Source organism: Emydura macquarii, unplaced genomic scaffold, assembly GCF_026122565.2.
Source record: "Emydura macquarii macquarii isolate MOO-44397 ecotype Brisbane River unplaced genomic scaffold, CSIRO-AGI_Emac_v2 contig_2768, whole genome shotgun sequence".
Lineage (NCBI taxonomy): Eukaryota > Metazoa > Chordata > Testudines > Chelidae > Emydura > Emydura macquarii.
This window is the reverse complement of record NW_027132905.1, coordinates 4,701,132-4,725,754: the sequence shown is the minus strand read 5'-3', so window position 1 is coordinate 4,725,754 and position 24,623 is coordinate 4,701,132. Positions and strand designations below refer to the sequence as shown.

The window sequence follows — 24,623 nt, the reverse complement described above, 5'->3', positions numbered from 1 at the left end:
AGAGTTGTGACCTACAGTAGTTACCTCAGATCTGAATGTGGCCCTTAAACATGAATTACAATCACATTTGAAAGCAAACTATTTGAAAAGCAGCACCTCCTTCTTTTACCAGCCAAGAGTGGGGTTCAGGATTCTGTATCTCTCCTGTAAGAGTCGCTGATATCACCCAAGCTCTTGAAATGAAGCAGGAAAGGAGTGTTTTCCTGCTCTACTCACAGCCTCTTAGGTGTCTGATGCTGGCATTAACTCCAGCAGAATCCTGAACTTGAGTCTTGGCAGCTATATGAAAGAACTGTTTTTAAATATTTTGATTTCCAATGTTATTGTATTTTGTGTCAGATGTGCAGTGATGTAGAGGATATATTACCAGTTTGGAACCTTAAACAGTTCTACACAATTAGGGCCAGGTTTTCAAAAGTCTTTAGGCAACTAAAGATGCAGATAGGTGCCGTGTGGGATTTTCAAAAGTGCTTAAGTGGGTTAGGTGCCTAACTCCCATCTGTGGCAGAATCAGAGCTGATTTCAATGGGAGTTAGGTGCCTAACCTGCCTGGGCGCTTTTGAAAATCCTACTAGACATCAAAATACCTTTGAAAACCTGGCCTTAGTCCTTCCTTCCCGTCTGCTCTACCGTGCTCCTTCCAATGGACCTGCATGGGGACAGGACGTCACTTACCAGAGGCTAACAGGGTCAAAGGCCAGGGAGCTAAAACGTTAAAAAGGAAGGTTGTTCCTTTAGGGCTGGATCCAACTCCCATTCACATCACTGAGGCTGGATCGGGCCCTTGGACTCTAATGGCATGAACACAGGTGTGCACTCTAGAGATGACAAGGGATTAGTTTAAATCACTCAAGGTATTTCTGTGAAAGACCGATATTAGCCAGATGGACGTTCCCAGGCAGATGACTCATCCCCTGCTGTCTACAAACGCCATTCATCTTGTCTCCCCGTTTTCGTACCTTTCAGCATTTTAACTGCCACAGTTTCACAGCTGTTACTCTTATTAATCCCAAAGGCGGAGGCTTCCACCACCTTCCCGAAAGCGCCATGGCCCAGGACTTTACCTGCCAAGGAGGGAAACACAGAGTAAAGGTAGCGTCATGGAGGATTAGTGCAGGGCCAGGGGATGGGACAAAAACAAAACAGGAAACTGCGAGAAGGAGAAAAGGAGTGACAAAGGAAGAGGAAGGAGTGCAGTTTGCGCCCTTCCCAGGTGGCTGCCTGCTCAGATGATTATAATGAGAGAAAGGACGGGGGGGGGGGACTGAGACAGATCCAGAAAGCAGCATTGCCAAAGCAGAGGAAGGAAACAGCTTGCTGAGGTGAGGTGCCATTTGTTGCCCTTGAGCGGAGTGCGTGGGAAAGGTGAGTATGACACCTTGGAGCAGAACGGCCAGGGCTGCAGTCATCCTTCTGGTCCTTGGACTTTCTCCTACACAGCGCTCTGCGTAACCCTTTGTTGGCCACATAAAGAGCAGAATGGCAAGGTGATGTGTGTGTATGCGCGGGTGTAACTCAGGGCGGTGGAGTCATTCCTAGGATTGGGTTGCAGACTGGAGCTCTGCCGTGCCCACAGGCTGGCACAGTTTTGCCCATGCAGCTGCATGAACCCTCAGGAAAGCCAAATGGAGATGCATGCCCTGGATAAGCCAGAAGCCCAGGCTTCAAGTGCATTTGCTGCTCTTCTGTTGGCCCTTTGAGTTGTAAGCCATGTTCAACAGAGGGGAACTCCTGGATGGGAGATGGACGCCCACAATGGGAGCTCTGGGATGGGGTGGCAGAGTTAGGAGCTCTGTGGTTTCTCTGGATCGAGGCGATGAAGGGAGTGAAGGAGTGTGATCAGTTCCGGACCAGAAGCTCTTTTTTAAATGCAACCACTTCATCAGACAGGACGCTAATAGTAACACAGCTCTGCAATAGTAAGCTCCCTCCCTGGGTCCCCATACTAATCAGCTCTTAATCACACCCCTGCTGCATATATTCGTATTATTATACCTATTTTGCAGAAGGAGAAACAAAGAGATTAAGGGCCAGGTTCTCATACCGGTGTTCCTGCACAACAGCACCTTACTTCACAAGTAGCCACACTGAAATCAATGGGCTACTAGTCCAGTAAGAAGTACTCAGTGAGAGCTGGGTTTGCACATCAGGCCCTGAGTGACTAGCCAAAGGCCAAACCGTGGGAGTGGAACCCAGGCGTCCTGACTGTAATGGCAAAAACGACATTCCTGACCCTATACAGTGTTGAGTAGCTGTGTTGGTGCCAAGATGTTAGAGACACAAGGTGGGTGAGGTAATGTCTTTTATTGGACCAACTTCTGGCCCTAGCTGAAAGGAGCACCGGGAGACTCAGCAGCATTGGTGGTGGCCTTTCAAAGCATTGCCAGAGACACCTCTAGGGAATGATTTCGTACACATTTTTCAAGCTCTTCCTCATCAATCATCACCCAATGTGGGCAGGATCAGGGTCCCACAGGGAGAGCGACACAACCCTGAAAGCTTTCACGTTGAGACACAAGCGCTCTCGGGGATGGAAATCAGAGAGAGGACAGTACGCATTGTCCACAGAGGGAGAGCACGGTTTGATATTTGCCTGGATTTGGGGACCTGGCCATGACAAAAGAGTGAACAGACGGGCCACAGAGAGCAAGGGAATACCATCCAGAAATCTACAGTAGGTCCCAGGATGGTGGCCGTGGGGCCACAAAGAAATCTGCCAAGTGTAGCTGGGCCAGGGAACATTTTCAGGTAGAAGGTGGCGGTCCTGAAGCTGAGGAAGCAGTGGACACACAGAAGGAGAGAGTGGGAAAGCTGGAGACTGACCATCAGCCAAGAGGTTCACAGCTGCTTGGCGGTGAGCTTGTAGCAGGGCCCTGTCTGATCTGTGGCCAGCAAAGAGCTCTCACCTAGCCGGAGTCGCTCCCGTGGGAATTCCCACTTGCTGGAGTCATAGGGCAGGTATTCGCATTGCTCCTCCAGGGGAACCTCGCCTGGGTCCATGATGATGGACAGGTAGCCGGTCTTGATGTCAGCATGGGCGGGCTGCGAGAATCAGCAAAGAGGGGGTGTGACTAGACAATTCAGCACCATTTCCAGTGGGAAGACACTTACACAGCTCTGGTTCTGCCCTAGCCCTTCGCACTGTGACCTGACTCCCTTGTCTTCTGGCATCACAGAGTAGGTTTAATCATTCCGAATGGGGGCTTCAGGGCTCCGCCCATTTTCCCGCACCCCCTTTGCTCTGGGCCCTCTTCCCCAATGCCAAACGCCATTCTCCCTCCTTCCTTGCAGCTGCTGTGAGCCCTGTACTTGGAAGGGAGCCAGTTCACAGCACCATTCAGTGGTCGTCCTCTCAGCAGTGCTAGGGCAAGGTGCATGCTGCAGTTGCTTTGAGGATCACCCGGAGAACTCATGTGAACTCATATCTCCGTCTCCTCTCTGCTCTCCTACCCTCCTTCCCTGACTCCCCACTCTGGAGGCCAATGCAGGTGACATGTCACATACCCTTTTGATGTTGCAGAAGATGAGGATGAGGAGGATCCAGAAGAAGACAGCGATGACGCCGGTCCCGATGAGGATCACGATCTCCACATTGGTCCGGTCATCAGAGCCTGCGGAAGGAGAAGGGAAATTTTGGAGTCAGAGGACTGCTCGTTCTCCACTTCCTGCTCCCACCTGCCCCACTCTGGCCGTGCACCCCAGCGTGTACTGTGAGGCAGGTGTCGGAGAAGGTGCGTCTGTGCCTTCCCTCTCACACGGGGCTGAGCACAGGACAGTAACAGACACCGTTGTGAGAGCTCTGTGAGAGAGGAAGAGGGACGGCTGCACTGCCCTGAGGTGTCCCAGCTTGGCCTAGAGCTGCCCTTGGATTCCACCTCATGGCACCTTCATTCCAGCAAGATGGAGGGGCCTTCACTCTCCACCCTGCTCACTGCATCAGTGGTCTCAGAGCACCCAGAAGCAGTCTGGTGCCTTGCTCCTCCTGCTCTGTCCACACTCCCAGAGTCTGAGGGGATTGTTCCCCAGGTGTCTCCTGGCTTGGGATGCTGACGGTACCTTCCACCGAGACGCTGGCTGAGGAGTTCACGCAGCCCTTGGCATTGCAGACGCTGCACAGGTAAAGCCCAGCATCCTCTTCTCTCACTCTCTGGATGCTCAGCCTCTGGTTCGAATCCGCCAGGTCAATCCCTGAAAGGCACAGAGGCTTATGGCATCAGTGCCGGTGCAGTCTCCGGAGGGAGGGGATTCTCATGCCGGACAAATTCAGACTTGAAATAAAGTGCATCCTTTTAGCAGTCAGGGTGAGTCACCTCGGCTCCCCACTGCGCATGGTCACAACCAGCTAACGAGGTTTGAAACCTGGCTTTCCCAGCCTGCAGGAAGTGCAGCGTCTGGTCTAACAGACCATTAGTTAAAAGATGTGATCTAACACGTCACAGAACACGGCCTCTTTTCCTCACCTAGACACGGCCTCCAGCTAGGTTATAAAAAGCCCCTCGGGGCCTGTCTGAAGAAGTGGCTGTAAGTAGCCACAGTAACACTCAGATCACAAGGGTACCAGAGCATGGAAAGCAGGGAACGCTCCCATTACTGGCTCCCGTCTCAGAGCACCCTCAGATGTGCACAGCACCATCTAGGAAATCATCCCATTTGGAGCATGCCCTCTGCCTTGGGCCCTTCCACACCACGGCTGAACACCTGCCGGCAAACGTGAGTGTTGCTAGCTGGGCTCCAGCAAGTTTCCCTTGAGTGGTGTGAACAAGGATTTTTTTTTTTTGCCCTACAGCCGTGCAGCTAAACCAGGCCACAGACTAGCCCCCCTGGCAATCCACCACCCAGCTTCGTTACATGACTAAACTGTACTTCTCAGACCAAAACCACCAGGCTGTTCGGGGAAAATAAGCCAGAAGCTGCTAGCTGCACCAGTATTTAGCTGCCATGGTATCTATTTACTGACAGAGCCTTCATTTTCAGCTGGACTACAGACAGCATCTAACTACACCCCGTAGTTCAGCAACTCCATCAATAAGACCCTGTCTGCACAGGCCTCTGAACTCAAGTTACCAGCTGTGTGTAAGCATGGCATAGACGCAACTGTGCCTCAGCCAGATCCTAATGCAGTCTGGCTGGCCAGTGAGGACACAGTCAAATTGTGGCAGAACCCGGTTAAAAACCATATTCCAGCCCAGCTATCTAGTAGCGGGGTCTAGACAGGGGCATGGCGGGACCATAAATCTATTCTGGATTGCCTGACTGTCCTTTGGAAGAAGATTCTCTGACCTCAACTCCGTCCCCCTTGAACCAGCCATACCTGAAACCTCTTCCACCAGCTTCTCGTCTTTATACCAGCTGATGTCAGGAACGTGAGTGCCATCCACCTTACAGCGCATCTCTATCGAGTCGCTGACGTTCACCCATATGTCCGTCAGGTTCTGCTTCAGTCTGGGGACTTCGAGGGCTAAAGGAGTAGTGACCAGAGAAAGAGAAGATTAAAGACAAGCAGGAGGCTGTTTGTTTTGCAGAGCATCTCAGCCCCGTACGGTTCAGGGGAAAGAATTCTAGAGGGTCCTACCACACATTTCGAGTACCTAGCCCATGCTGGGTGAGGCTGAGACAGGCAGTGCTGAGAGCTCTCTCACGGCTAGCACCCTCATGCCTTGTTCACCCCATCCCGGTGCTTCCCTGGATGCTCCTTGCCCTGCATCGCTCCCCCCATCACAGAGTCACGCTGCCTGCTCCCACGCGCCTCACCCTGCACAGAGATGTATTTTTTGTGGCAGTGTTTCTCTCTGGTCTTTCGGTTCTGCACCTCACACACATAGTCCCCCTCTTCCCCCAGCGAGATGCTGGGGATGGTAAGCAGCAGGGCCGCATTGTTGGAGTCAGGTTCGAAGCGCAGCTCCCCTGGCATCTTGGTTGCGTAGTGGTGGACGTTCTTGCAGTCAAGGACTAGCGGGTTGCCTTCCTCACTGTGCAGTTTCGAGAGGTTCAGCCGGTACCACTGAAGGTTCTCGTAGGTGTAGTTATCAGCATTGCAGCTCAGCCTCAGGTCCTGTCCCTCAATGGGCTCCTCTGAGGGCTGAGACTCAATCTCAAATCCATCCGGAATGGCTGCCAGGAAGGCAAGGGAAGGAAACGGATGCATGACTGAGATTTTAAGGCTCCACGGTGCATCGCTGCCTTACGGGGTGGAACCGTCTCCCTGTGCTTAATACTCTGAATCCATCTTGTATATAGACAGGGATTAAAAAAACCCTTCCCAAAGCACAGCTGTCGCCTGCATGCTGCTGCTAAGAAACTGCTAAAGCTAAGAGGAGTCATAGATGATGCACTGAAGGCCTAGGCTCAAATTAAGATTAGGTCACAAATGAAATAAGGTTGCAGGGTCCAAATTTAGCTTTCAGTGGTTACTTCCCTGGCCAGATACTGAAACACAGGGTTCTAAACCACTCCTGCACAAACACAGGGTTCTAAACCACTCCTGCACAAACACAGGGTTCTAACCCACTCCTGCACAAACACAGGGTTCTAAACCACTCCTGCACAAACACAGGGTTCTAAACCACTCCTGCAAAAACACAGGGTTCTAAACCACTCCTGCACAAACACAGGGTTCTAAACCACTCCTGCAAAAACGTCTTTGTACCCAACCACCTGCACGTGCAAACAGGCATTTGTGCATACAAACCAGGCAAGTGCACATGCAGAAGGCTACTTGGGATGCAGTTACCCAATTTGCATATGCAAATGAAATATCTGCATACACCAATACTGACTGTGTGTGTTCAATGTTGTTATTAATTATTCGGATAGCACCGGTCATGTGCTGGGCTCTTTGTAGAAAGGCTCCACCCCAAACAGCATGTAATCCAGACAGCCCTCGGTCACAAAATCGCCATGAAATCCTGTCAAACTCCCAATCTCTATAGAGCAGGGACATGAGCCTGTAACATCAGGGAGTATTGCTGGTCAGGACTGTGTAAAGGAGGTTTACACAGCATTTTCCTGCACGATCCCTGGCTTTAGCCAACACTGTCAGTGTCCAGCTTTTAAAAACTCAACTATATCAAACTCATCTCTCAGAATTCCCCTGCCAAGTAGCTCAGGACCCGGACGCAAATTGGGAACAGTGAAGTTCCAGTATAGAGCACTAGAGGGTACTGTTGCATCAGACACGCTTGGGAGTTGCCTGCTCTGACTTTACCATTATTGCAGAATAAGATTGTGAACTCTCTGCACGGAGGCAGGCAGGATAGTGTAAGGAGAGAGGATTCACAATCAGTGACTAACATGTGGTGTCCCAGAAGATGCTGACCTGTGCACCGTTTTCCAGTATTGAATAAAAAAACCCCTGCAGCAACGGACAAATTGGTTTATCCCCTAATCCCCATCTATGTCTGCCTAGAAGAGAATGACATTTTACTTTAAACACTAAATTTGCTCCCAGGACCTGTGCCTTTGCCAGTTGGGGATTAGCTTACTTCAGGACTCTTTATGCGGGGTTACATCTCAAATTAACGTGGAAGCCGAAGCTAGTGCAGAATGCAACCGGCTTGCTAAGACAAATTTCTCATGGTGAGCATATGACACCAGTTCTCTGGGATCTGCACTGGCTGCCTTAAGGTTTCCAGGTGGAGTTTAATAAAACCCTAAGGGGCTTGGGACCCGCCTATATGAGGGACCCAAGACAAACGGACAGACCTCCCTGGCATCGGGTGATACTCACTGGTCACATAGAAGTAGATGAGCCGTTCATCTCTACCCACTTTGTTGGAGGCAACGCACTTGTACATGACGGAAACATTGGCTTCCTGGATCACCAGTTTGCTGACCGTCTGATAAAGGAAGTGAATGTCAGAGTGAATGATGGTGAGGGGAGAGACAGGATCTTCACTGCTCTCAGGCGACAATGGGACAGGCAGCAAAACACAAACAGCAAAATCCTCCCTCCTTCCCCCAAAAAACCCTTAACGTGATGTTCTACTCTGAAAAGCGATTGTGCAAAAATGGCCCCTTCCTATTCAACGTACCTCGGCTGACTCTTGCAACAGCAATACCTTTCTGCTGCTTTTTACTCCTCTTAGCACTGCAGAGCCACCACGGCTACCAGAGAGGATTCTCTTGTGCATCAGACACTAAATTCCACATGCACAAGAGGATTCTGGATGCACAGGAGGATTCTCTTGTGCGTCAGACACTAAATTCCCATCAGTCAGACATGGAGCAAGTCCACAGAAGATTATGGAGACAATAGGTGTGCCTGAGCCCTCGATATGGCCTGCTGAATCTTTATTCCGGGTGACAAGGAGTGAGAAGGAAAGAGCTCAGCTTGATTCCCTAGGTTTAGTTTGCAGGACTTGCACATTGTTTCTTCCTATCTTTTTATTTGTAAAGTGAGCACATCTGAACACGGAGTGCCTCAGTATCATTTTACAGCTGCGTCTCAGAGCAGAACTGCCCTCATTCAGGAAAGCACCCCTATACAGGAAAGCACGTGCTTGAAGTCCCACTGAAGTCACGGGGACTTGAGAATATGCTTAAAGTGTTTTTCTGAGGAGGGTTCTTTAGCATCCAGAGAAAATCAGGGGTGTGAAAACATTGTGCATCTCACCATTTTAGAGCCTGCTGTAATTTTTTCTTCATTCTGTAAATTCCAAGCTGTCATTTAAAAGGTTTTAAAAGGATTTAAAATCCTTCTCTCTTTCCTCATGGCCAAGGTACAGCCAATGCAAAGTAAGCAGATGTGCTGCTCTTCTCTTAGTTCAAACTCAGAGTCATAGAGTTTAAGGCCGGAAGGGACACTCAGATCATCTAGTCTGATCTCCTGTATATCATCGGCCACCGATACCACCCAACACCTGCACACTAAGCCCAGCAACTGAAATTAGACCAAAAATATCACAGCCCACAGGAGATTAGCGTATTTCGTATCACAGGCAGAGGATAGGAGGGACTGAAGTGCACCAATGCCCGAGGCCCCTGGAACAGCATGGAAAGGTCTCCAGAAAAATAACAACAAGCAACACTAAAGGCTGGAATTCACTTTTCCTCCAACCTATTCACCTCACTCAGTGTGAGCTTCAAAGCTGTATGTTATTAAGTGCATTCCCTTAAAAATACATTGTAGTACGAGCATGGGCAATTTCTTTTCCTTCACTCTTTATTCTACTCCTTGTAGCATGGGGCATGGCTCACTTACTGGTGGATTCTCTGTACCTTAAAGTCTTTAAATCATGATTTGAAGACTTTAATAACTCAGTCATAGGTTAGGGGTCTATTACAGGAATGGATGGGTGAGATTCTGTGGCCTGCATTGTGCAGGAGGTCAGACTAGATGATCATTATGGTCCCTTCTGACCTTAGAGTCTATGAAAACAACAAGATAATTGCATGCAAAAAAATACGACGCAATGTCTAAAACAAGCAAGAAAATGCAAAAATTTAAGTTTTGCCAACAAAAATAATTTGCCCACACTATGAATTCTGTACATTTTATAATATACATTTTGGGATCTAGCGCAGTAACATACTAAGCTATGCAGTTATCCAGAATAAATAGGCAGAGAAAATACTATATGTCTGCAAAATGGCTGAGTTAACATTGTTGGAACCTTACGTGTTGCATTTTCTGACATTTGTGATTTTTGCTCTACACCCATAATTTTGCATTAATATGGGGATTTTTGCATGTCACATACATCTTTCTATATAGACTGTATACTGAACCCACCATTGAACATAATGACCTTTTTTGCCAATTTTTCAATACCATATGATACTAAAATCTGACTGGAGGTTCTCAAACTGTGGTCTGTGGACCACCCGGGACTGGAGAGCCCATCCTGAAGGCCTCAAGAATGAAGAGTGATCCCAACAGTCAGACTTTGTAGGTTCAGAAGGGGGGGGGGGGTCCCTCGCAACACCTCTATATCAGGGGCCTGCAGAATGAATTGTGGGAGACACCTTTGGGGACACAACTTCCCAACACAAGCAGCAGCATTCTCTCCTTCCAGAGCTTTGGTAACTCCCGTGCGGGCTTCACTATCTGACTTGGAATTTTGGAATATTTACATTTAAAGTTACATCTAACATGCAGAGGAGTGGGGAGGGCAGAGGTGAAGAATACAAGGGATAGAGGAGGAAAGAAGAAGGGAAAAGAAGAAGAAGAAGAAGAAGAAGAGCAGAGGAACAAGGGACTAGATGGTAACCATGCTAGGAGGTTCCAGGCTCCATGACCATCTCCCGATACACCTGTTTGTCACCAGTTCACATCCAGCTCCGGGTGTGGATACCGAGCCACTAACCCCGATTCAGAACTGCTCTGAGCAGACGCATAGGCAGCATCTTCCTGTCCATCACCCTTTCTGGCACAGTGACGGATTCCTGGCTGGGACCTTGGAACAGGAAGTGACTTTGGAGGTGTGTATGAAAACAGGAAGTGACTTTAGGAAACTCGGAGCCATTTGTTTGTTCTTGAGCCTGCGTCCCTCTGTGTGTGTTTGGTGTTGAACACTCTAGCCTTGAACAGGAAGTTAGTCATGAAGGAGTGCAGAAAGCACTGACTCTTATGGCTACCAGGGGGATGGAAAGAAACAGCTATTGAGTGCTGGCCATGCTTTTGTAGGGCCACACATCAGAAAGCGGGAGAGATGTCCCTTCCAGAGAGGAAACGCAGTGCGAAAGCCAATGGAACTTCTCGGATTCCCGGGGCACCTCATGTACAAACACATTTTCATTCACAAAGCGGCAGTGGATTCAGGCCAGGATTTCCACATAACCTTTGTTCACTGGCTCTTCCCTCATCCCAAACAAGCAAGTGAAATGCACAACTGGAGACAGGCATTTTCCTGGGATGTTTAGAGGTTTCTCCATCAGCCCTTAGTCCCTATTCCCTCTTTCTGGGGGGCTTGGTGACTGGTCAGCACTAGTGGGCTGATTCCCCCCAAATTAACTGATTTATTCCTACTTTAATACCGGCATTCTGCTTCTGAGACGTGATGCCTGTTTGTGGGATTGAAGGGCGGGACATTCGAGGCAGAATGAGGTAGGATAGCGGCCTGTCTCTGGAGTGCAAGGGATCGCTGATGCAAAGGGAAACCATTTTCTGTCTAGTTTGGTTTGGCAGAGACAAGCTGGAAGTGCATGTCAGGCAGGAGAGAATGACCCCAGACATTTGACATGATATTGCCTGCCTTTCCGTGTCTCAGGCCCCTCTCTCTCTGGTCTTTGGCAGGGCTGGTACTTTTGTCTCACAGCTTAGTTGTTGGCAGACACATGGGTACTGCTTCTCATTATTCTGTAACCACTAGATAACCTGATGCCATCAGAGACTGCCCAGGCAAGCTATTCGTGCGGCTAATCATGGCTGAGAGATTTCACATCATGAGCACGGGCTGTGCGGGATACAGAGAAAGAGACTCACCTTGTTTCTTCCTTCCACGGACTCTGTCCAGGTGTCGATGCTCTCGATGGGGTTCACAGCATCCTGCTGAGACACGTCCTTCCAGTCCTTGCACTCAGGCATCCGGTCCCGCTGATGGCGCCTGGCGGCCCGCTGCTTGCTACTGCTCATCCGGCAGCCATGCAAAAGAAGAAGGGCAGGGAGAGAGGGTGTTAGCTGAGAATGAGACCAACTGATGGCACTCAACTCTGTAGGACAGGACCGGGAGCTGGAGTCCTCCTTTCATTGGAACCAACAGGATTTCCTGGAACAAGGAAAGCTCTCTCAGTAGCAATACTTCTATGGTGCTTTGCACCTGGGCGTGCTGCAGACACCAGTGAGACCCAGGACACTCCCATGACCTAGGTAAGCAGATGATTCAGCCTTAGATGGAGAAACTGAGGCAGAGAGAGAGGATGCGACTCCTAGGCACCTGACTCCCAGGCCATTGCCTTGACCACAAAATCATCCTTCCCCCTAATGCTGGAGGAGGGGGATGTGGTGGCTTGCCCTTTAGCTGGGGGACCTGGGTCTCAGCCAGCCTTGATGACAGGATAAGCCCCACTTGAATCAGGAAATTCCCTAGGAAGGGCAGCAGGTGGGTGCAGTAAGGGGGGGGATGTTCAGGAAGGAGAGGCCTGAAAAGCTGTAGCCGGCTGGAAGAAGCAGCTGCTGCAAGGAGCAAGTCTAGCTCTTGCAGAGACTTTGAACTGGGGGAAAGGGGTGGGAACTCCTAACGAAAGGGAGAGAGACACTGAACTGGGGTCAGGGCCTGGAGGGCCAGCGCATGCTGAAAGAGTGACTAACTTGAACCCCAGCGAGGATATGTTTCAATTGCCTTTGAAGTGTCTTGAGTTTGGCTAAGAGACCCCAGGAAGGAGACAACAGTCGCACTGCAGAGCGGCCTCTAGCCGCGAGGGGACGGCTTGGGTGGCGGCCAACCCTGCTGCAGTGGGAACGAAGGCCCGTCAGCTGTGCCAGGCTCAGTTTCTGGCTCTGTCCCGGTTTGGTTTTCTCTGTAGCGAGGCCTAGATCCATATGATGTTTCTTCTGAGCCTGATTCAGAGCACTCAGCGTGTCAAGGTCACCACGTGGCTTGGGGCTGGGTAATCTTAGCAGATGTTCCAGTCCCGTACCTGGGGGCTCTAATCCACCGAAGCCCACTCCTGGGGCGAAGGGGAAATGTCTCAAAGACAGCTGCTGCACGCGGCTAAAAGAAACAGGACTGAGCGATTCACCTTGGCACCAGAGCCTTCCGGGTTGTGACCACTGATGCCAGGGGTACAGGGAAGGGAGGGTTCAGTCTTTGACCCTATGGCAGTGCAGAACCCAGTCCCGACAGGGAACCTGGATACAAACTGCAGCCAGGCCTACCAGGGCTGTGTGTGTTTCAGAACCGCACGTGCACTAAGGCATGCAGTGAGGAGGGTGTGCTTTGGTGGGTCAGGGAGTGCAGTGTGTGCTGAGAACCAAGGGGGCGATGGAAGATCCAGAACCTCCATGGGATCAGGCACAGGGATGTCTGCTCGCTGCATGCATGAGAGGCTTCTGCACGGAGGATGAGCAGCGTGAGCCTGGGGTGCCAGTGAGTGAGAATCAGGGGACGGGGCTGCGCAGGGCGTTCTCCAAGCAGCGGCGGCTGGTAGCACGGGGCAAAGTGCCCTGCAGTCTGAGTGCCCCAAGGGCAACGGCAGGAATCTGTGTAAACAACAGGAAGTCAGGAAGAAGCCTCCTGCATCCTCTGGAGCTGCACGAAGCAGAAACATTGTGGCCTTGGGAGACAGTGCTCATAAATCATCGGCCCCTCTGCTTCCTGACAGGGCCACTGAGTGTTCACGTGCTATTGGGAACGCACTGGTTTCCTCACCAGTTACGACAGAACCTTCGTGGCCTAGGTATTTGCGTTGGCGCGCCATTTCCTCCAAGCTCCGAGACTCTCCTGCGCTCCTGTTCTGCTCTCTGCTGGCTCCTTTCCCCACGTCCGTCTCTCTAGCTGTATCTCCACTAAGTCTTTTCCCCTACAATGTCCTCTTCGTGCAGTTCCACGGGTGGAAGCCGCAGCAGGCGCACTGAGGTCAAAAAGGCAGCAGGGGCCACTGGATGTTTAACCTCCATGTCATCTGCTCTGAGCAGGGTTAGATACCACCGGGCTAAAAGAGCCTGTCTACACTAATGCACCCACTGCTGCTCTCATGAGGACGCCTGCCCCAGTGCTAGCTACACTGGGAAACTTCCCAGGAGAAAGTCCAGTGTAGACAGGGCCACTCATTGATTCTTGACCTTTACAACCCATCCTCCTCAGGGCCCTGTATTCTAGGGAGCTTCCTTCAGCCAAGCAAGGCTGGCCGGGATTCTCTTCAAAGCCTCACCCAGTTCCTACTTTGGTCAGAGGGGTCAAGGGCAGAGCAGAGGCACTCCTATGCCACAGAGCCCCTACTGCTCCGCTTGCAGAGTCCATACGTCAAAGGCTGCTTCAAGAGGAGAACATTTCCCCGTTCCCACTGTACTGTATGATTCTGAGTTACAAAGACCCAGCCTGGTGCTGGTCATTTTCACCCAACAGCCACCGTTCGTCTATACGGTTTAGCACATTTTTCTAAACAACTTTCTGTGACCTTGTCTGGATCTCCTCCCAGCTTTCCAGGCAGCGGCGAGCTCTGCTGGGGAGAGCTGGCAGGTCGAGAAGGGAGACAGAGCCTCAGAGCCATCTCTTCCTAGCTCACTCCCTCTGTGCCAGCTGAGAAAACTTTCTGCACTCAAACACTGGAAAGCCACCGAAATTTGGCATTTTCTCCATGAATCAGTAGCTCTTGCTTGCATTGTCACTGTGCTTAGCAGCTGGCAGACTTTGAGGTCCCCCTGATGTCAGCACCTTCAGAAGCAAAGTTCCTTCATGTAAAAAGAGATTACTTATCTTGTATAGTAACTGAAGTTCTTTGAGCTGCATGGTCCCTATCTTATTCTGCTCTGGGGTATGCATGTGTTCTACATATGAGATGGAAAGATTTTTGCTAGCAGCGTCCATTGGTTCTCTTCATCTCCTTGTGCTCCAGACAGAGGATGTATGGGGCAGTGTGAACCAACTGCCTCTCCAGTTCTTTCTCTACTGCGAATCACGAGTAAAGGATCCAAAGCAGAGGGGAAGGAGGGCAGGTAGCAGAATGCAGAAGAGAACCAGAAGCACACTTCTTGAAGAACTGTAGTTCCTACACAAGGAACGTAACCTCTCTTTTTTCTTCAAGCTCTGGTCCCTATGTGTATTCCACTGTGGGTGACTAACAACTAGTGTTCACTGAGGAGGAGGGTGCAAGGACCTACACGGCATATATGGCTGAAGGACAACCGATCCAAGGATGCATCGGCTGCAGAGGCTTAAATGGGGGCCTAATGTCTTGTGAAGGTTTGGATAGAGGTTCCATGTCCACTGCTTTACAGATGTCACCAACTGGCACTTCATGAAGCAAGGCTCCTGGAGCTGCCTTGGCTCTGGTAGAGTGGGCCTTCACCCCTTGGGGGGAGGGGTATCAGCTTACCGACAGAGCAGCAGACAGCTCGAAATCCACTTGGACAATCTCTGGGAAGAGATTGTTCGTCTCTTCTGCTAATGACACAACCAGGCCATGCGATTTCCTAAGTGAGTAAAATGCCACCCCCTGGTGTACATCCAGGAAATGGAGTCTGCGTTCCTCGTTAGCAGCATGTGGCTTCAGAAAAAAGACAGGTGGGTGTAGTGTCTGCTTTAGGCGAAAGGCCGAGATTACATCAGGGGTGAACTTTGTGAGCAGTCTCACCAAAAACCTTAGCGTTATAGATAATTGTGTGAAGTGGATCAGCTGTAAGGGCTCCTAATTCTCCAATCCTTCTAGCCAAAGTGATGGCCACTAGAAGGGCGGCCATTGATCATTAGCGAGCATGTAGCTAATGGTTCAAACGGTGATTCAGTTCACACTGAGTGGACCACGTTAAGATCCCATGTGGGAGTAGGTTTAGTAACTAGAGGGAAGATTCTAACTGAACCCTTTAGAAAATGTTCAGTCGCTGGATGGGTGAAAATTGAGTGGATGTCAGTTGGGGGTAGCGGGTGCTAGTTGCCACCAAGTGCAATTGTAGGGAGCTAAAGGAAAGACCTGAGGTCTTCAGGGTGAGCAGAAAGTCTAGAGTAGTGGGAATGTCCAGTTCTTCCGGGTGCGTCTGGCGATGCTGAACTCAAATAGAAAACCTCTTGCACTTAGTGAAGTGGCATTTTCTGGTGGATTCCTTCCGACTATACGTAAGGATGGCTTGAGCTACTACAGAACATGTCGGCTCTAGATTCTACGCCCATCCAAATACCAAGCCGTGAAGAGGAGGGAATCTGGATGGGGATGTCTGGTCTTGTGTCAAGAGGTCTGGAAAAGATTGGATAATGATGGGTGGACGGGAGGGCAGCTGGAGAAGGTTGGGGAACCAAAACTGTCTGGGCCATCTGGGAGTGATCAGTGATCACCGCCCTCTCCGGCTGAATCTTTCTGAGGACTCAAGATCAGAGAGGAATGGGTGGAAAGGTGTAACCTCCAGGTCCTGCCCATGAGATTAGGAGGACATCCTCTTCGGAGTCCCGACCTTGTACTCCCATGTAGCAGTATATCTTGCTCTTTCTGTCATCTGATGATGCAAACAAGTCCCAAGATGGGAATCCCTATCCGAATATAGTCTTTACCACTGAGTTGTATAGTTACCATTCGTGGTCAATCGAGACCTGGTGGCTGAGGCTGTCCGCTAACGTATTGTGTATTCTCAGGAAGTGTACTGCTAATAGAGTGATCTGGTGATGAATACACTACTTCCACAGGTTGACCGCCTCTATGTACAGAGGGGGTAGATCTCAGTTCCTCTTGCTTGTTGATGTAGAACCCTGTTGTCACGTTGGTTGGCATCACTTGAATATATTGGGATTGTCTGAGCCGTAAGAATTGTTTGTAGACCTCTCGGACAGGTCTTGATTCCAGGGGGGTTCTGTTCATCTTGGACTCTTGAGCAGTTCATGTCTGTAATCAATCTCTTCTGAGGTGGGAAATTTCAATCTGCGGATAGGGTTGCCAGAAGTCAAAGATGAGAAGGATCCCTTTTTCCTGCGGATGAGGAAATATTTGGAATAAAATCCTTTCCCCTGATGCTGAGGTGGTACTGGTGTTATGGTTCCCTGCTGGAGGAGGGAATCTACCTCCTGATGAGTATCTTGTGAGAGTGGTCCCTGTAAAAAAGTCCCCTTCAGTTTTTCTCCCAGATGATGGGATACCCTGGCCATACCCAGTTATTTCCACTGGGTGGCTTAAAGAACAGGCCTGTGTCTTATTTCTTGCAAAGGGAAACCTGCCCTGTGCAGGTCTTCTTAAGTGCCTTCTACTGGGGGATCAAAAGAAAAGTTAAATGTCCCAGTGAACCCAAGAATAACTTCTTCCCAGAGCCAACTCAAAAGGGGAAAGGCCAACAGTACCTTCTTACCTCGGGGCTGTCTGTGTAGCAATTTTTGAGAAGTCCTTCTGGCTGGGCAGCTGAACTGGGCTTGTTCTGTCAGGTCTATCCTGGGAGTTTGCTGCACTCTCTACTAGGGTTGGGGCAAAGATCTCCTGGATGGGTGTTCCCCCTGTGACTTCAGAAATTGCTCCAGACGTTTCCTGCTCAGGATGATCTCCCCAACAACTGACTGCAGTTTCCTCCCTACCAAACATGATTGACAGGGTCAGAGGGGAGGGGTGAGCCCTGCGCACAGGCCCGCTCTAGCGCCTTACTCATCTCTGTGGGGTCTGTACACCATCACTGTCCCTGGAAAGGGACAAGGAAGGTTTCCTTGGGTGGGGGGTGACTCTATGGTGTAGCCAAAAGGGATGATGCAGAGAACGATCTGTCTGTTATCCTTCACCAAATATGGGGAAATTGGGCTAGATGGCCACCAGATGGGATGTTGGTAGGAAATGGCGTCTGAGGTGATTCTCAGCTCTCGAGGGTCTCTTCAAAAATATCTCTTAGTGGGAGGCTGTGGTTGGGAGGAGGAGGGAGGAGGAACATTGTGTTTGGGTCTCTGAATCCTCTGCTGCTTCTGTGGGGGTTCATATCCGCTTTGGTGATAGAAGGCTTGTGGTGGCAACGGCCTCATCAGAAGATGATGATGGTATTCCTGTTGGGACCAGCAGTACTACTGGATCCAGCACTTTCTCCTCCTCTTCCCTGGGTTCCTGAGGGAGCTCTGGCTGATCTCTGGAGGAGGAGGGATGATGTGATTTACAGTGAGACTGCATGGATTCAGGATATTGCATTTACAGGTCCCATGGTCCCCAGTATGGCCAGTGAGAGGGATCCAACATAGGTTGAGGAGGTCCCCAAGCACAGAGTATCAATGGTCGAGGAGTAGGGGCACCTCATCTTATAAGATCATGGCAAGGTCCAGGCGATTCTGGATCCTCTATCTGGGTTCACATATCTCAATGGAGGTGATGTCAGATTTCCCCATGTCAGATTCCCCCAAAGAGGAAAATGTGGGCTCCTCCAATGGTGGTGCTATCATAAGAACATAAGAATGACCATACTGGGTCAGACCAATGGTCCATCTAGCCCAGCATCCTGTCTTCCGTTCCAACAGTGGCCAATGCCAGGGGCTTCAGAGGGAATGAATAGAACAGGAATCATCAAATGATCCATCCCATTGGCCATCCCCAGCCAGTGGCAAATAGCAATCCCTGCCTCCTCTGGCTAATAGCCATTGATGGACCTGTCTTCCATGAGCTTATCTACTTCTTTTTTGAACCCCACTATAGTTTTGGCCTTTACAACATCCTCTGGCAAGGAGTTCCACAGGTTGACTGTGCGTTGTGTGAAGATATGGAAATACCCCAACTGCTAAGGAAGAGGAGATTGACCTGTCTTGTAGTGTTCGTGGAGAGATAGTGTCAGCATCTCCTTTGTAAGGACTGGGTCTGATAGGAGGGGAGATTCTGATCTGGAAGGATTATGACATCATCCAGAGTAATGCACCTATCATTAGCCGTTGGGGTGTGAAGAGTCTTCTCTCTGTGCACCTTTAGAGCTGTCACAGAAAGGCCCTTGGAAGCTGACGTTTCCTTATGTGAGTGTGTCAGTACTGACGGTGCATAGGGTTTGTGATGCTGCCAGACCAGGTGCCAGCTCATGCCAATGCCCAGGGCTTCACTGGACACTGACAAATGCACAGCTGGAAACCAGCCTGGTTCATCTGCCGGTTAGTGTAGTTAAAACAGATATTAGCTTTAGAAGAATGTGTTTAGTGTTGAGACTTTCTGGGATGCTCATAGAATGCGGCATGTAGCATTAATCCTACTAATAATGTCTGTATCCCATGGTATAAAGTTATACTGAGTGTTTGCATCGTAATCCTCTGAGATTGCGTAACTCACCAAACAGGAAAAAGCAGCATTAATTAAGGTAAAGGGCTTATTCTGCACACCAGATGGCCCACTGAAGGCAAATGAGGCATTGTGTAGCAAAGGACAGAGACCTTGTTGATTGCATTCCTAACTCTCTCCAGGAAGAGGAAACCTGGACATGAACTCATCCCATCAGTTTGGAATCTGGGGTGAAGGGGATAAAAAATCCCTGACAAAGAGAAACTTGGTCTGGACTCTGGAGTCAAAGATTCCTAAACATAAACAAGAGATCACCGTGCTGCTTGGCATGGGTTAGCCCTAAGGGACAGAGCTGCTTTTTATAGATGAAAAAACAACGAGAGTCCTGTAGCACCTTAAAGACTAACACATTTCTGCGGGCATAAGCTTTCGTGGGCTGCAACCCACTTCTTCAGATGCATCTTGCAGCCCATGAAAGCTTTTGCCCGCAGAAATTTGTTAGTCTTTAAGGTGCTACAGAATTCTCATTGTTTTTGCAGTATACAGACTAAGACAGCTACCCCTCTGGAATTTTTATAGATGCTTATATTACCTTTATAAATCTAAGACTGAAACTCCTTTGTGTGTGCATGTTTCCTGTTTTAACTTTGTAAATAACTCTCATTGCTTTTCTTAGTTAATAAATCTTTAGTTAGTTTATTACAGGATTGGCTGCAGGCATTGTCTTTGGTTTGAGATCTGAGTTCAAATGACATGGGATTGATACTTTGGGACTGGGGGTAACCTAAATATTATTGTGATGTTTGGTGTAAAGTGACCACCTATCACATAGTCCAGATTGCCTGGGTGGCAAAGTAGACTGGAATGCCCACATGGATTGTCTGTGACTCCATGGTAAGACTGTTATAGTGCTTTAGGAAGTCACACTTGATACTAGGTTGGTGAAATCTAATTATTGAACATACATCCACTTTGAAGTTTCTGCCCTGCTTTTTGACAGTCTGCCCCCAGGCTAGCACACATTCTCGTGACAGCATGATTCTCAGTGTTTGACCTTTGCAGGTACAGGTGATTATCCTGGCCTTGGCTCATGTCTCTCTTTGCTTGGCACCAGTGGTCTCACTCCTGTCAATGGTGCTGATGGGGAGGGCACCCTTATTCTTTGTACCATGACTCCTGTGGGCCCTTGAGTCTCCTGGAACCACTCCTGAAGAATCATCCCACTTGGAAGGCACTGGAGATACAACCTGCCTCATAGACATGGGGGATTTCTCTTTAGGCTTGTAAGAGAGCTCCCTATCCTGGTGGTGAGCCTGAGAAGAGGAGACTTTGGCTCCGTCTTTGCTCACCACTCTGTCAGAAGTGGTAGTGCTAGGTGGAGTGCTCCTCAACACCTCTGCCCGACCTACAGGCGGATCTGCTGGGTCCGGATCAGACTGGGGCCTCATAGCACACTCCAGGAGATGTTTCCTAAATCTGAACTCCTTCGCTTGCCGGGTTTGGCTGGGAAAGGAGCAGCCGATACTGCACTTAGCTTCTCCAAGGCAGCGTAGGTACCTCTGATGGTTGTCACTAATGAGGAAGGACTGCGGGCAGGACATACAGTTCTTGAAGCCTAGAATCCTAGGCATAATCCTAGCTCTGTGTGTGTGTGTGTGTGTGTGTGTGTGTGTGTGTGTGTGTGTGTGTGTGTGTGTGTGTGTGTGTGTGTGTGTGTGTGTGTGTGTGTGTGTGTGTGTGTGTGTGTGTGTGTGTGTGTGTGTGTGTGTGTGTGTGTGTGTGTGTGTGTGTTGAATTCTAACTAACTAAACTAAGTCTAAAACGAACACCTAACCAACAACATTTTTCTTTTACAATATTTACAGATTCCATGTCCGAGGTTAGCTTCGTGGACACTGGAGGGTAACGTCTCAGACCACGTGGCGGTAGAAAGGAACTGGAGAGGCAGCTGGTCTGCACCGCTCCTTCTACCCTCTGTCCGGCGCACAAGGAGACGAAGAGTGCGGGCGTGGGCTAACAGACACTGCTATCACAAATCTTCCGCTCTCAGGCACACGGAGCGCATGTGTACCCCACAGTGGAATACACATGGGAACCAGGCCGCCGAGAAGAATAATGAAATTCTCCTGCTCCCCTGAGCAACATGAATTGAAATGAACGCACCCAATAATGAAATGAACGCACCCAGTAATGCAGCATCAGACGCGCTAGGTGTGGGTAGGACACAGGTCACCCAAGCTCTAACTCAGTCAGAGCCGCTCCTTCCATCCCTTCCAGTCCCCGAAGCTCTGTGGTAAGGATCCAGGGACACTTACGCTCACGGGCTGCCCTTCCTCGCCCTTGCAGAGACAGCAGCTTCCTAACACCGCTTCAGGATGTTTCTTCTCCCAGTTCAGAGGTTAACCACTTAGATACCAAAGTGAAACACCCCAGACTTCTGACCTTGACCTTTCTAATAGGAGACATGCCGGAAGCAAGACCTGAGTCTAGATTCTGCATAAGTCATTTGTCACTGATGCTCATCACCTGTATGATTCTGGGCTGGTGTTTGCCCCTCTGAGTAGGAATGGGGTAAGAGGAAGCCCTTCGGTTTCCTAGTGCTTTGTATTTTGCTGGCTGATTGCAAAAGCAGCATGATCTAGTGGATTTCACCAGACACTGGCTCTGCCATGCATGGGCTTGTGGTATGGCCTTTAGTGAGTCATTTGGACTCTCTGACTCAGATTCCCCATCTGCAAAATGGGGATAATAATACTCACCTCTCCCCCCAACAGAGATAACGTGAGGATCAGTTAAGGTTTGTAAAGTGTTAGGTATTATTATTACAAATGTCTTGGAGTGTAGCGAGGTCCTGACCTCACAGGAAGCATTGGGAGTAGATGGTTGAGGAGCCAGGAGAAAACGGCCCAGGCTCTGTGTTAGTGTCAGTGATTAGACAGTGTCAGTGATTAGACAGATGACACATCAGGAACGCTCCAAGAGTCTGTTTCAGGTGGGCTCAGTGTCTCTTCCTCCATATCCCAAGTGAATGGACAGGCTGAGGGAGTTTCATACCCATTGCCGTTTTCACCTCAGTGAGTCACAGGTAAATCCAGGACTGGAGCTTTGTGCCCAGCAGATGGTGAAACTGAGGCACATGCAGGTGAAGTGGCATAACCAAAGTCACAGAGTGACTTAGTTGGGAAGGGAACCCAGGAGTCCTGACTCCCTCTCTTAACTGGTAGACAGCACCGCCTTCCCCCAACCAATGAATCATGCCCAACATGTGCCACACACCAGTCAGAACTGCAGCCAAGTGGCATAGTTTAGTTCTGAGTGGCTACCGGCTCTGTGTAGACTGAATATGCCCAGGCCTTGTCCTGAGTGACGTGCCTGGGATCTTGGCAGCTAGCACCAGGAAGCCAGGGCCAAGATGGTGAGGAAGAGCACTTACAGGCTACGTCGTGAGAACATCCGGCAAGGCCTCCACGGCCTCCACTGCCACTGGATCTCTTCTGGTGCTGGGATGCCATAGACCGTGCAGGTGAGCGCCTGGTGGCTCCTACGGGAATAGATGCTCGGGGAAGATGCTTCCTTCTCGTGGATGTGTGGAGGAACTGAAATCAGCAGAATGACAATATCTGTAATCTGGCATCAGCACGACAGTCCGTTTTGCTGAGTCGCCACTCCAGGCAGAACATCCTCCCTGTTCCGGCCTTTAAAAAGACAGGTCACCAGAACCTGGCTTTCAGGGCTACTGGGTCTAGATGCAGTGACCTGCTGGGAGGCTCTGGGTGATGTGATGAATTAATGCAATAGTCTTTAATCCCTGGAGCTCGTGGGCCCAATGTAGAGGTGATGTGCAGAGTTACAGTGGATGCTAAAAATACCTTAATTAGGGTTAGACCATCCCTTCCCCTCGCATCCCAGAATTCCATGCTCCACCTCATTGTTTCCACACTGCAGGGATGCACAAGGGATCAAATTCACCCCCGCTGTAACTCCACTGAGGTCAATGGAGTTGCATCAGGGGTGAATCTGGCACAAACTACCTAGAGGGACATGGATCCAAATCCCAGGTATCATGCTTCTATTTTGCCCTGACGTGAAGTGTTAGTCAGAATCAGTGTCATTCACCATCCTCCATCAGCCCTTCCTACATGAACTTTTCTAAACCAGTTCAGGGATATAGCTGCAAAACCCGGCACATCACCATCAGAGTTTAGAAGTGCATGCAGACAAGGAGGATTGCTCATGGAAAAGAGGTTGCCTTCATTTTCTATATTGCTCCATGTTCAGGGACAGAGAAATCTCTGATGATAATAATATCTAGCACATTTCATCAGTAGATCTCAAAGCACTTTAGAAAGGAGATCAGTATCATTATCCCCGTTTTAAAGATGGGGGAACTGAGTCACAGAGAAGGGAAGTGACTTGCCCAGGGTCAGCCAGCAGGCTAGTGGCAGAGATGGAAATAAAACCCAGGTCTCCTGAGTTCCAGTCCAGTGCTCTACCCACTAGGCCACACTGAAAAGGCCATGTCATTATCTAGCTACAATTGGTGGAAGGCGGAGAGGCATAAACTGTGACTTCTGCAGAATAGTGACATCCCTGGTGAATCAAATACAATGGGCTAATGAATTCAGAAGAGTTACTCCAGGAATGAGTTTGGCCCACTGGGTCTAAGAAAAACAGGAAGGTCCTTTGGCCAGGTGCCTCTGCACACTTCTGCCATTTTCTGCCTTATCCTTCCTTACCGTTGACTATTAACTGGAGGCTAATGCGTTCCTCCAGCCCAGCCAGACTGTTCCACAGAACCAAGGTGTAAGTCCCGGAGTTCTGTTCTGACACGTCCTTGATCTGCATCGAATAGGGAGATTGCTTGTTGGGAATTAACTTGCCATCCTTGTACCTGAGGGGAAACAGAGAGAAAATGCATATACCGAGAGGAACGATCGCACTGAAATATAGCCAGAGGACTCCAGGCACTAATGCTGGCAGCAAAATGTGCTCAGAGGGCTTCAGTCGCTAATGCTGGGAGCCGTCTCAGAGGGGAGTTACAAGGTTTTTCAAGAAATTAAGTTAGGGACAGCTCGCTGTTTGAGAGGTAAGAACATGACAGGTCAGGGGACCTGCGGCAAACTCCAGATGCTGGGCCTGATTCTCCACAGCTTTGCGCCACGACACACGTGTGCAAAGTGGGTGTAAAACACCACCCCTGGTGTGAGTGGAGAATTCTGATTGGTCAGCATTTTACACCCAGTTGGTGTTGGTGACAAATGGAGAAACAGGCCCTCCGCCTTTCTCGTCCAGGCCACAGCAGCGACCCCAGCTGGCTGGCTGGGAGAGGAGCAGCACCAATGGAGCTCCCGGGTGGGGTCAGTCCAGCCCCTCTGCTCAGCACAGATCAGAATCTTTTGCTGCCTATGTTCCTGGTTTCAGGACCCGGTTTCAGGGCTCCAACTCGTTGAAAGTCAGGGCGGGTATTGCACAATAGCAGGGAAGGTGGGACAGCCCCGTGGGTGTGCAGGAGGCTGGAGAAAGCTAATGATGGGAGAGCGGAGTGTGGCCAAAACCAGAAGACTAAACACGAGGCCCAGTTGGGATGGTTTTCTGGCTGGCCTGGGAAAAACCTAAGGGTGATCTTTTCCATCAGTAGAAACTGGTGGGATCCTTAGGCCAACCTTGTTAGCCAGCTCCTTCCACTGCAGAGTGGCATAAGGATATCTCCCCTACAGGAATTTCTGCAAGGAATTTCCCTCATTAACCACAACCCCCCCGCCCACCCCTTCCCTATTCCCATCCCTGTGAATGGTGGGAGTGAAGGCTGGGGGGCACAGTCTAAG

The 24,623-nt window shown here is 49.9% G+C and overlaps 1 protein-coding gene across 2 annotated transcripts in view; it reads right to left on the bottom strand.

Annotated features, from left to right (window-relative positions):
- FLT4 (fms related receptor tyrosine kinase 4) overlaps window positions 1–24,623 on the bottom strand; it is a 92,176-nt gene that overhangs the window by 15,087 nt on the left and 52,466 nt on the right. Inside the window, exons 9-18 of one of the 2 annotated variants that reach the window (XM_067567536.1) lie at window positions 23,535–23,689; window positions 22,232–22,394; window positions 11,423–11,564; window positions 7,727–7,835; window positions 5,752–6,111; window positions 5,312–5,458; window positions 4,057–4,188; window positions 3,505–3,611; window positions 2,907–3,042; window positions 960–1,064 (exon numbers count right to left, since the gene is read on the bottom strand). In XM_067567536.1, coding sequence (XP_067423637.1) covers window positions 960–1,064; window positions 2,907–3,042; window positions 3,505–3,611; window positions 4,057–4,188; window positions 5,312–5,458; window positions 5,752–6,111; window positions 7,727–7,835; window positions 11,423–11,564; window positions 22,232–22,394; window positions 23,535–23,689 — 1,556 coding nt within the window. The remainder of the gene's footprint in view (window positions 1–959; window positions 1,065–2,906; window positions 3,043–3,504; window positions 3,612–4,056; window positions 4,189–5,311; window positions 5,459–5,751; window positions 6,112–7,726; window positions 7,836–11,422; window positions 11,565–22,231; window positions 22,395–23,534; window positions 23,690–24,623) is intronic. The other variant, XM_067567538.1, reaches the window with a different exon arrangement.